Source organism: Psammomys obesus, unplaced genomic scaffold (genome assembly GCF_907164565.1).
Source record: "Psammomys obesus unplaced genomic scaffold, mPsaObe1.curated_primary_1811, whole genome shotgun sequence".
Taxonomy (NCBI): domain Eukaryota; kingdom Metazoa; phylum Chordata; class Mammalia; order Rodentia; family Muridae; genus Psammomys; species Psammomys obesus.
In genome coordinates, this window is record NW_026590699.1 from 12126401 (window position 1) to 12139826 (window position 13426).

General features: G+C 38.4%; 1 protein-coding gene across 1 annotated transcript; it reads right to left on the reverse strand.

Annotated features, from left to right (window-relative positions):
- Positions 1–12762: 12762 nt before the first annotated feature.
- Positions 12763–13171, reverse strand: LOC129677860 (60S acidic ribosomal protein P2-like). Its single transcript, XM_055608490.1, has one exon. The coding sequence runs from the start codon at positions 13121–13123 to the stop codon at positions 12809–12811; it is 315 nt and encodes a 104-aa protein (XP_055464465.1). The 5' UTR covers positions 13124–13171; the 3' UTR covers positions 12763–12808.
- Positions 13172–13426: the final 255 nt, after the last annotated feature.

Consider the following 13426-nt stretch of genomic DNA (forward strand, 5'->3'; position numbering starts at 1 on the left):
TATTAGGATAACCAGTCTATTGGTGAGCCCGGTAAGTGGAGGAATCGCTGATATTGTGTTGGGCTCTTCTATTATTTTTCCTCTAGTAGAATTTGTGCTATGAAATTGGGTGAACTGTTTGTATACACTCAAGATTATATTATCCTTTTGATAAATTGCTCTTTTAATCCATGTGAAATAACATTTTTTATTTCTTCGAACTAATTTTGTTTAAAGTTCATTTTGTCAGATATTACAACATGACAGTGTCCTGCTTTTATTGGACCCTTTTAACTTTTGTTTAACTTCATAACTGTATTTGGTTTTGATAGGAAGAGCAGAAATTGTAGGACAGAGAACAATGCATATGATTAATGCATATATGTATGTATGAAATCTCAAACAATAATATAAAGAAAGTAATAAAAGATATTTATGCCAAATAGTTAAGTTTTTTTTTTTCTAAATAGGATTTCTCTGTGTATTCTTAACTGTCCTAGAACTTGCACTATAGACCACTCTGGCCTTGAACTCAAACCCTGCCTCCTTGGGTTAAAGGAATGTACCACCAATGCATGACAAGAGTTAATATTTTATTAAAAAGTAAAGTGTGGCAAAATTAATGTAAAAGAAAAGGTGAAATTTAATGAAAGTATGTTGGATTAAACATTTCATTGTGTCCATTAGTATTTCTTTTTTAAAATTTATTTGTTTGTTTATTTATAATTTTTTATTCTTTTAATATTAGTTACAGTTTGTATCCCAGCTGTATCTCGCTCCCTTATTCCCTCTCAACCCCACCCTCCCTCCCTCATCTTCTCCCTACCCCTTTCCAAGCCCACCAAGAGGGGAGGACCTCCTCCCCTTTCATCTGACCCTAGCTTATCAGGTATTTTCAGGACTGGATGCAAAGTCCTCCTCTGTGGCCTAGCAGAGCTGCTCCTCCCTCGGGTGGTGGTAGGGAGGTCATAGAGCCAGCCATTGAATTCATGTCAGAAATGGTCCCTGTTCCCCTTATTATTGGTTGGGTGTGTTTTGAACTCTTCTTCCTTATGATATGTGTGTATATATATGTGTATATATATATATATTAGCAACTCATACTCATGGGAATTAAAATACACAACTTCAATTCAAACCTATAAACCAAAATTGAAGTATATTTCCCCAGTGCAATTTAAATAAATTACCATTTGGATTGAGTTTCTGGAAAAAAAATGTGCTGAGTTGAGCAGTGTTGTTACCAAGCTATGGCTTGCAATTGAAGTGAATACTTCCCTGGGCACTCTGGAGGCCTCCTGTCAGCTTCCATGTCCTTACACCACACTCATCTGTGGCTCATTCTTTCACCATGCAGTTTCCCTCTTTCCAAGTCTGTGTCATCAGTGTGAGGGCTGGACTATGGGTGAAAGAAGGAAGAGCACTAATGTGGGAAGATTGGAGTGAGTGTTTTAACCCTTAATTCTAGTTCCTAACCCTTAATTCTAGTCTCCTAATTGGAGACTTAATTAGACATGAAGCACCACACTCAAGCCTTGGGGCTTCAGAGCCTACACTATTTAAGAGTTCTTGGTTCCTGGAATCATCCTCATAGTGCTTCTCTTTGATATTAGCATGGAGAGGCAGATTGTCAGATGTTGTCTAGGGTTCTCAGTAACCTCAATAGGAGTCATGATCAGAACTTAATCTCTGCCTGAGAATCTTTCAGCAAGTGGCCTTAGCACTTATGGGTTGTCTAGTCCTTGGCCATTCAGCTCACTATTCCTAGAGTTCTTGTTTCCATCCCCACTGACCTAAACTAAACCCTCAACCTGGTTTTAAGCAACTACCACTTTGTATTTACTCTCAAGGTCTCCTCTGGATTCAATTCATTCACAGTTGTTTCTTTTTTAGGAATAGAGATGGTTATGTATTTCCCTGACTGTTATCTTTCAGGAAGTTTTATAAAAAGAGATGCCTATAAGCATACAAGAAATCTACAGAACACCAAATAGATTAGACCAGAAAAGAAAATCCTCCCACCACATAATCAAAACACTAAATGGACAGAACAAAGAAAAAATATTAAAAGCTGCAAGGGAAAAAATGGCCAAGTAACATATAACGGCAAACCTATCAGAGTCACAACAGACTTCTCAACAGAGACTATGAAAGCCAGAAGGGTCTTGGCAGACATCTTGCAAACTCTAATAGACCAAAAATGTCAGTCCAGGCTACTATAGCCAGCAAAACTTTTAATTGCCATAGGTGGAGAAAACAAGATATTCCAAGACAGAACCAAATTTATACAATATCTATGTATTTACCCAGCACTGCATAAGACAGTAGAAAGATAACTCTCACCTAAAGAGGTTAATTACAACCCAATCACAAACAAACAAAGAAAATAAAACCCCAAAACCAAGGTTTAAATAACTTCACTACAGAAAAATCAAAAGTAGACTAGCACACAAACACAGTACCACAACCAACATCAAAACAGTCACTAGTCATTAATATCTCTCAGCATCCATGAACTCAACTCTACAATAAAAAAAAAAAAACACAGACTAACAGAATGGATGTGAAAACAGGACCCATTATTCTGCTGCATACCAAAACACACCTCAGCCAGAAAGATTGAAATTATCCAACAATAATGGGCTAGAAAAAGGTTTTTCCAAGCAAACAGAAACAAGCTACCTGGAGTGGCCATTCTAATATCTAATAAAACAGACTTTCAAACAAAATTAATAAAAAGAAATGAGGAAGGACACTTCATACTCATCAAAGGAAAATTTCACCAAGAAGACATCTTAATTTTGAACATCCATGCCCCAAATACAAGGTTGCCCACATTTGTAAAAGAAACATTAATAATACTTAAATCCACATATAATAATAGTGAGAGACTTCAACGCCCCACTCTCACCGAAGGACAAGTCAACAAAACAGAAACTAAACAGAGAAAAATGATACTAACAGATGTCATGAATCAAATGAACCTAACAGACATCTACAGAACTTTTCACTCAAACACAAAAGATTATACCTTCTTTACAGCACCACACAGAACCCTTCCCCAAAATTGACCTTATACTTTGTCACAAAGCAAACCAGAACTAAAGCTGGACCTCAACAACAAAAATAAGAAAAAGACTACACATGCATGGAAACGGAACAATTCTCTACTCAATGACAACTGGATCAGGAAGAAATAAAGAAATTAATGACTTACTAAAATTCAATGAAAATTAAGACAAAACATACCCAAACTTACGAGACCCAATGAAAACAGTGCTAAGTTCATAGAACTAAGTGCCTTCATAAAGAAAATGGAGACATCTCATACAAGCAAGTAAAGGGCACACCTGAAAGTTCGAGGAGGAAAAAAAGCAAACACCTCCAAGAGTAGTAGATGGCTGGAAATAATTAAATCTGAGCTGAAATCAATAAATTAAAAACAGAGAACAATTCAAAGAAACGACAACAAAAAAGAGCTGGTTCTTTGAGAAAATCAACAAGACAAACAAACCCTTAGTCAAACTAACTAAAAGGCAGAAAAACACTATTCAAATCAGCAAAATACAAAATGAAAAGGGGGATATAAAGACAGACAATGAAGAAATCCAAAGAATCATTAGGTCTTTTATCAAAAGCCTATATGCCACAGAATCTGAAAATCTAAATGAAAAGAAAAAAAAATTCTTGATAGATTCCACTTACTAAAGTTGAATCCCATCAGGTAAGCAAATAAGATAGTACTATATGCCCAAAGGAAATAGAAGCAGTCATGAAAAGTCTCCCAACCAAAAGAAGCCTAGAGCCAGATGGTTTCAGCACAGAATTCTATCAGATTTTCAAAGAAGAGCTAATGCCAATACTCTTCAAACTATTACACAAAACAGAAACAGAAAAACATTTCCAAACACATTCTGTGAGCCACAGTCACTGTGATTCCTAAAATACACAAAGACCCAGCAAAGAAAGAGAATTCAGACCAATGAATTGTAATAATAAAATTTTAAAAAGAGAAAATCAACAATGTAGACAAACCCTTAGCCAAACTAACTAAAAGGCAAAGAGACACTCTCCAATCAACAAAATCAGAAATGCAAGGGGGAACATAACAAGAGACACTAAGGAAATCCAAAGAATCAAAAGCCTCTATGCCTCAAAATTTGAAAATCTAAATGAAATGGACAATTTTCTTGATAAATTTCATTTATCAAAGTTGAATCAAGATCAAGTAAATAAATTATAGTCCAAATCCCCTAAGGAAATAGAAGCAGTCATCAAAAGTCTCCCTTCCAAAAAAAATCCCAGGGCTAGATGGACTCAGTGCAGAATTCTACCAGACCTTCAAAGAAAAGTTAACTCCAATTCTCTTCAAACTATTCCACAAAATTGAAACAGAAGGAACATTACCAAACTCATTCTATGAAGCAACAGTCACCTTGATACCTAAAAGACACAAAGATCCAACAAAAAAAGTGAATCTCAGATTTGTCTCTCTTATAAACATTGATGTAAAAGTGCTCAAAATAATCATAAACTGAATCCAAAAACACATCAAATACACCATCCACCAAAGTCAAGTAGGCTTCATCCCAGGCATGCAGGAGTGGTTCAATACAATCCATCATATAAACAAACTGAAAGAAAAAAAAATAAACACATGATATTCTCCTTAGATATAGAAAAAGCCTTAAACAAAATCCAACTCGCTTCATGGTAAAGTCTTGGACAGATCCGGGATATAAGGCCTGAAGTAGTAGTTTCTGGTTTCTGAATACTCAGTTGCATCATGTAATGTTTTGTTAGGGGGGCATGTAATTTTTGCCGTGAGCCATCTCTTGTGAGGGGCATGATTTTGGCCAGCTGATAAAACAAACAAACAAAAACAAAAACACATGTAGGTGGACTCTGAGGAAAGGAGACATACACATGCCCATGTACAGTAAGACAATGCTTTTTGTATAGACATAGCTTCCCTGCTCTTCATTCTTACACACTTTACTTTCCAGAGAAAAACATTTTAGAGAAATTCTCAGGGTCTTGCAACTGAGTCTTGCAGCTTTGGCTGACTCATTCTGATTCAGTGGTGCCTTACTGTTTCTGCTGAATAGTACTGAGTCATGTTGCTGTTTGGTGTTGGCATTTGAACTAGACTGCTGGTATCTGGACAATGAAGAATTGACTTGCTCCAAAGAACTACTTCTAAACTATTTATGAAAAGGTCTACAACCCTCTTTTCCTAATACCTTCTTTCTTTCCTATCTCTGGTCAGTGGGTTGGAAGGGAGGTACGTACATTTAAGAACTCTAAATACAGTAGGTTTGTGAAAAATCTAAGGCTACAAAGGCCCATACCTAAACATAATAAAAGAAATATATAGCAATCCATAGCCAACATCAAATTAAATGGAGGGAAACTCAAAGCAATTCCACTAAATCCAGGGACAAGACAAAGTTAGCCACTCTCTCCATATCACTTCAATGTAGTACCTGCATGCAGTCCTAACTACAGCAATAATACAACTAAAGGAGATCAAGGAGATAAAGATTGGAAAGGAAGAAGTCAAAATATCACTATTTGTGGATGATATGGTACCATGTATGTATAAGTGACTCCAAAAATTCAAGCAGGGATTTCCTATAGCTGACAAACACCTTCAGGAGAAAAGGCTGGATACAAAATTAACTCAAAAAAAAAAATCAGTAAGCCTCCTGTATAAAATGACAAACTTCTGAGAAAGAAATTAGGGAAATAAAACCCTTTACAATAGCCAGAGAAAAAATAAAATATCTGTGTAACTCTAACCAAGTAAGTGAAAGACTTGTATGGCATTTACTCCATGGAATACTGCTCAGCAATTAAAAACAAGGAAATCATGACATTTACAGGCAAATGGTAGGAACTAGAAAAGATCATCCTGAGTGAGGTATCCCAGAAGCAGAAAGACACACATAGCATATACTCACTTATAAGTGGATATTAGACATATAATGTAGGATAAATGTACTAAAATCTGTACACCTAAAGAAGCTAAGCAAGATGGAGGACACTAGGTAAGATGATCAATCCTCACTGTGAAAGGCAAATGGTACAGATGTCGGAAGAGGGAGAAAGCAGGCAACAGGTCAGGAGCCTACCACAGAGGGCCATTGAAAGACTTCACCCAGCAAGGTACCAAAGCAGATGCTGAGACTCATAGCCAATCTCTTGGCAGAGCTCAGGGAATCTTATGAAAGAAGGGGGAGATGGGAAGACCTGGAGGATACAGGAGCTCCACAAGGAGAGCAACAGATCCAAAAAATCTGGGCCCAGGGGTCTTTTCTGATACTGATACTCCAACTAAGGACCATGCATGGAGATAACCTAGAACCTCTACATATATGTAGCTCATGGCAGCTTGATCTCCATGTTGGTTCTTAGAAATGGGAACAGGGACTGTCTCTGACATGAACTTAGTGATCTTCTCTTTGATCACCTCCCCCTGAGGAGGGAGCAGCCTTACCAGGCCACAGAGGAAGACAATGCAGCCAGTCCTGAGGAGATCTGCTAAGCTAGTGTCAGAGGGAAGGGGAGAAGCACCTCACCTATCAGTAGATTGGGGGGGGCGCATGGGAGGAGATAAGGGAAGGAGTGTAGGATTGGGAGGTTGGGAGGAGATGAGGGAGGAGGCTACAGCTGATATACAAAGTGAATAAGCTGTAATTTATAAAAATAAATTAAAAACAAATAAAGTACTAATTTCAAGATAAAAATTCAAGTCTCTGAATAAAGAAATTAAAGAAGATATCATAAGATGGAAATATCTCCCATGCTCATGTATCTGTAGGATTAATATAGCAAAAATGGCCATCTTACCAAAAGCAATCTACAGATTCAATGAAATTCCCATCAAAATAACAACACAATCCTTTACAGACATTGAAAGAACAATTCTCAACTTCATATGAAAAAAAAAAATCCAGAATTGTTAAAACATCCCTGTATAATAAAAGGTCTTTTGGACGCATCATCCCTGATCTCAAGCTCTACTATAGAGCAATAGCAATAAAAACTTCATGGTATTGGTATAGAAAGAGATTACTGGATCAACGGAATCAAACTGAAGACTCAGAAATAAACCTGCACACATACAGACACTTAATTTATGACAAAGAAGCCAAAACTATACCGTGAAAAACAGATAGTGTCTACCATAAATGATGTGGTCTAACTGGATGTTTACATGTAGAAAAATGCAAATATATCCATATCTATCACCTTGTGCAAACTTAAGGTCCAAGTGGATCAAAGACCTCAACTTAAAACCAGATATGTTAATTTTTTTTAGAAGGAAAATTGCTGAAGCCCCTTGAACTCACTGGCACAGAAGACAACTTGCTGAACAGAACATCCACAGCTCAGGCTCTAAGATCTATAATTTTTAAATGGGACCTCTTGAATCTGAAATGCTTCTCTAAAGCAAAGGGCACTGTCAAAAAAAAAAAAAGAAAGGAAGGAAGGAAGGAAGGAAGGAAGAAAGAAAGAAGAAAGAAAGAAAGAAAGAAAGAAAGAAAGAAAGAAAGAAAGAAAGAAGGGAAAAAAAGAAAAGGACAGCTTACAGACTGGAAAAGGATCTTCACCAGGGTCCATGGGTGAAGAGGACCTAGAACCCTTGCTCAGATGTAGCCAGGAGGAAGCTCAGTCTCCATGTGGGTTTCCTAGTAAAGGGAGCAGGGGCGAGACTCTCTGACATGGTCTGCGTTGTCTGCTCTTTGATCACTTCCCTCTGGCAGTGTGACCTTGCCAGGCCACAGAAGAACAAGATGCAGGCAGTCCTGGTGAGACCTGCTAAGTCTGGATCAGTTGGTAAGGGAGGAGAGCTCCCCCTTTCTGAGGACTAATGAAGCAGCATAGAGTGGAAGACAGGGAGGACAGTTCTGGGAGGAGCCTAGTGAGGGAGGTACAACTGGCATGTAAAGTGAATAAATTAAAAAATACATAATATGATATAATACACAATAAATATAAAAATATATAATACAATCCAAAATTAACAAACAAGTAGTGTAAATTCGAAGAAACACCACGGGAGTGTATATAAAAGTAAGAAATAGTAAAATGACAAGAAATATTAATGATGACTTTTCATGATTAAGCAAGAAGGAGTGAGAATGGCAAGTTTTAATTTTCCCAAGGTTTTATAACACATTGCTTGAGCTGTCAAGATTTCATTGGAGAGGAAAATAAATAAAGAAAAAGGATGGAGTACTTTAAGCTGGAAATGATGGAATGATATCAGAAAAGGAGCTAGAAGTGTTGTTTATTCTTCCCTCATTGATTCTACTCTGCAGACATTTAAACCGATGAAACAAACAAGCTGAGAATAAATGGGAGCTGAAATCACTTTTTCAACTTTACAGCCATGGGAACAGCACACAGTGGCTTATAATCCTGAAACACCTGCCATCTGTCTGCTCCTCGGAGAGATGACAATGAGGAATAGAATGATCAACTTTCTAGAATAACTGAGAAGTGAAGAGTAGAGGATAATGAAGCCCAGAAGAAAAAAAGACGAACATGAAATCAGAGTTCTGCAATCAGAGTATATCCATAATTTATGGCTAGCAGGAAACAAGTGCCAGCACATGAGCATGCATACATACCTGTGCAAACACACACACACACACACAATCATACACACAAACAGCCATACACATACATGTTCATGTGCATATGCGTATATGCCGTAACATACGTATCCACACACAAAGACATACAAACATACGCATGCACTCACATACAAAGACACACACAGACACACACACACACAAACCCATATACACACATGCACACACATACACATGCACACACACACACACAACTGTATCCTTGTGAAGATGATGTAGAAGCAAACTTTATTTTGACAGGATCTCATGTCACCTAGGCTTGCCTTCACTTGCTACAATTATCCAAGGGTGACTTGGAAGTTCTAAATTTTCTACCGCTGCTTCCCAAGTGCTGACATTAGAGCCATGTGCTGCCACAGTTTATATTTTTCTGGGGAACCAAACCCAGTGCACTGTGCATGGTATGTAAGCACTCTGTGAACTGAAATGCACCACAAGGCCAGTACCTTTTGAACATATTTTCCAATTTAAAATAGTACAATGTCCCCTAAATAAGCTGCTATATGTCTTATGCTTTGAAATTACCCAGGGACATAGAACAGCAAGAATGGAAGACCTGCAGATGGTCCTGGGAAGCAGAAGTGGTACTGGGACTATACTGCTCCTAGGCAGCCTCCTTTCCCTTGTGACTCATCCAGTCAGCAATCTGATTTTCTGTTTATATCAGCATGCAGATGGACACTGAACCTGCATAAGAGATTCAATAACATGCAGACATTATCTGAGACTGGAAATGAAGGACAAGACAAGAAAGATATTTCAGGAGGTATCAGTAGAGGGCTCTGGCCCATAGTCTTCAATTCTCTGCTGAACAGGGATTTTCTCAGAATATTTACAAATAAAGTAAATTTCAGAATATGATAGTAAACCCATTCTACAGATTTGTTTTAAAGAATACGATGAAGGCAGCTGACCTTTTCATCACAGTCTGTGAATTCTCATAACTACACCCTCCCTCAGCTGCAGCCCAGACTAGTCCTATATTTGTGTAGTAAATTCTCCTAGAATAAACAGAAGGCGTAGTTAAGCAAGAAGAGGCTGTGCCTTGCTGGACAAAGCTAGTGTCTGCGTTGCCAAGCTCTGTGCAATAATGCAAAGAGTGCTTTTGTTCACCCAAAGTAAATTTGACCTGAAAACTTACATTACCATATTATTTCTCAAAGCTTATTTCACATGATTTACTCATTGCAACACCTTGAGAGCATCAGAGCTAACTTAGCAGTTAAGTCTTTATTAATTTGCTGTTCTGTTGAGGACCTGGTTTGATCCCCAGCTCAGATATGCCTGTAAATTCAAGTCCATGGAACCTGACTCCTCATTTGACATTCATTGACTCCTGAACACTTATGATGAAGGCAAAATACACATGTACATTAAATAAAACTTTAGAACAGAACCAAAATACCTGGGGGCAGGGGGCTGCAGAGACTGATACTCCAACCAAGGACCATGCACAGAGAAGACCTAGATGTCCTGTTCAAAGGAAGCCCATTGGATGCTCAGTTTCCAAGTGCGTTACCTAGTAAGGAATACAAGGACTGTCTGTGATGTGAACTCAGTGGCCGGCTCTTTGATCACTTTCCCCTGGGGAGTGCAGCCTTTCCAGGCCACAGAAGAAGATGATACAACTAGCCTTGATGAGACCTGATAAGCTAGGGTCAGATAGAAAGGGAAGAGGTCCTCCCCTATCAGAGGACTAAGGAAAGGGCATAGTGGGAGAGGAGGGAAGGTGGGTGGGACTGGAAGAAGATGAGACAGGAGGCTGCAGCGAGGATACAAAATGAACTCAATTGCCTGCTCTTTGATCACCTCCCCCTGTGATGTGACATTCCCAGGCCACAGAGGAAGAGGATCCAGGCGGTCCTGATGAGACTTGATAAGCTATGGGCAGATGGCAGAGGAGGAGAACTCCCCCTTTCAGTGGACTAGGGGAAGAGGATGGGGGAAGACGGAGAATAGGTAGGACTGGGTGGAATTGAGGAAGTGGTCTTCAATAGGGATATATAATGAATGAATTGTAAAAAACAAAATTAAAAAAGAAAAACTCCTGAGCAATGACATCTAATGTAAAGCTGACTTTTGACTTCCACATTCCCACCCATCACTCATGTATATGTGTACACACCTACACATGCATTCACCAACACACACACTTTATTATACATAAAGTGTTTTTATTTCAATAACCTCATCTGTCATGTTCCCTAGGAAAACAGTGCCATAGCCAATGCTGTACTGCAGGTGCCATTGAACTGTGGGCCTTTTCCTCCCAGTGCTCCCTGGGTACTTAAGTCTCAAAGCCCATATGTTGGTGCTGACTCACAGAGAAACAATGTAAGCAGACGGATCCCATACCAAAGTCATCCCTTCCTTCCAATTCCAATTGGCATTTTCTTTCCACATTCCTACTTCAGAATTGGACCTCATACAACAAAGCAGGCTGACTAACACATCCTTCGTTCTTTGGATATAAATATCAAAAAGTATCTAATGCATATATTCATTTGTAACAAAATCTGAAATATTTAAGTCAGATTTCTAAGGTCTCTTATATAAATTTTTTCTTTACATAACAGTTATTTCTTTTTATAAATGAGCACACATGTCACAAAGTATTCTACCCCAGACCTGATCCTCTGTTGTAGCAGCAGCATTTTGTGCATATCGAGAGAACGGGCAGACGATTTTTCCAGAAGAAATTAAGCTGTGTGTCTCTGGAATGGGTATTACTTTCTTTCACTTAAGAATATGTTACAAGTAATCAAAACAAATCAAAAGACACTTTTCCCACTTTTCTTTTAAAAGTAAAAGAGCAGAAATTTCCAAATATGATATTTGTCTTGTAATTTTATAGGAATGCATTTTCATTAATGATAAACTATTTCATTTTTATACTGATTAGCTGGTTTACATTTCAGATATTTCAGTTTTTCTTCACAGGTCTGTTTTTTGTATGTAAAGAATTTTCCTGCAAAAATAAATACTTTAAAAATAACATTTAAGAGGCCATTGGCACAGAAATTAAAATAATAGAAGATGGTTAAAACCTATAGTAGATAGCTAATACCATTAATCCTATTATTTTAAACAATCCCCCATGTACGAAAAAAAAAAATCCAAGTAGATGATGAGGAACTTTGGTTTGTCCTAAGCCATTTGAAACGTTTTATCCAAGGCTCCAAAACCCTTGAAATTAATGTTACAAAAGTGTCCTGGGAATTCATTGCACAACAAAAAATATCAAACACGTTAATGAAGTATCACCACTACCATCTTTAGACCCCAACCACAATGCAACGACTCAACAAAGTCCCAGTGATGTCTTTTTGGACTAGAGAAGTGTTCAGGATCATTGTATTAAGCTCGAGTGTGTGTGTGTGTGTGTGTGTGTGTGTGTGTGTGTGTGTGTGTGTGCCTGTGTGCATATGATTTATGTAAACATTCTTGTGAATGTGTGCAGGTGTTTATATGGGCATTATGTGCCTGTCTATGTGCACAGAGGGTTGTGAGGGCAGAGCTACCTTCCGGGACTGCTCTCTACCTTGCTTTTGGATACAAGGTTTCTCATTGAGCATAGAGCTCACTCAGTGGCAAGGTTGGATGGCCAATGAGCTCAAATGATTATTCGAATCTGTCCCATTAAATCTGAGAATACAGGGGTCATCCCTGCATCTAGCTTTTATAGTTGATGCTAAGGATTCAAATCCATGATTGTAAGGCAAAATTTCTACCAATCTTCATACTCATATTTGACCTAAAACTCATCTTTTACTGTGGAAAAGTTTTATAACTCTCAGAACCTTTTACTGGTCCTCACCAGATAGTTATGCAGATGACCTTGTTTGTGACCCTAGGTTGGGTTTAATTTGATTGGGGTGTTGCTTCTCAAATGGAACATGTCTATCATGAGGTGATGTTATATTTTCCTAATCACCACCTGTGGGCATAACATTGCTATTTTAAAGACATTTCTATTAATATTTTATGTGTATGTACTGTACTTATGTGTAATGTATGTGCAGGGTATGCAGGGGCCAGAAGAAGGCGTCAGATACACTGTAGCTGGAGTTACAGATGTTGCCATACTGATGATGAGAACTACACCCAAGTCATCTTTTTTTTTTTCAAGATATGTAGAAAGGTTTTATTTTCAGGGGAGCAGGAATCTAATCAAACAAGCCAAATCCCATGTCATCATCTGACTCCTCAGACTCCTCCTTCTTCTCGTCTTTCTTCTCCTCTGCTGCTGCAGGGGCAGCAGAAACAGCCACAGCCCCACCAGCAGGCACACTGGCAAGCTTGCCAACACCCTGAGCAATCACATCCTCAATGTTTTTTCCATTCAGCTCACTGATGACCTTGTTGAGCAGGTCATCGTCCTCCTCGATGCCCACGCTGTCTAGGATCTTCTTGATGTCTTTGGCGCTAGGAGAGGAGTTGCAGCCGAGGGCGGCCAGCAAGTAGGAGGCGACGTAATGCATGTCGGCAGCGGAGGACAGGCCTCACGCGTGCGACCTCGGTGGCGTCCGGCGGCGAAAAAAAGCCCAAGTCATCTTTAAGGTCCCCAGTTGCTACAGATAATTTTTCCAGTTCCCCAGAACATGGTTTTTATTTGTACATTTTAGAGGATGTTTACCTCACTCAATTTACAGACTGCAAGTAAATTTCAGTAAAGCATAGTTAGTGTTTTCTTCCTTGCATTAAAAAGTTTAATGAAAAATAATTTCTTTTTATTTATTTATTTATTTATTTATTTATTTATTTATTTATTTATTTATTTATTT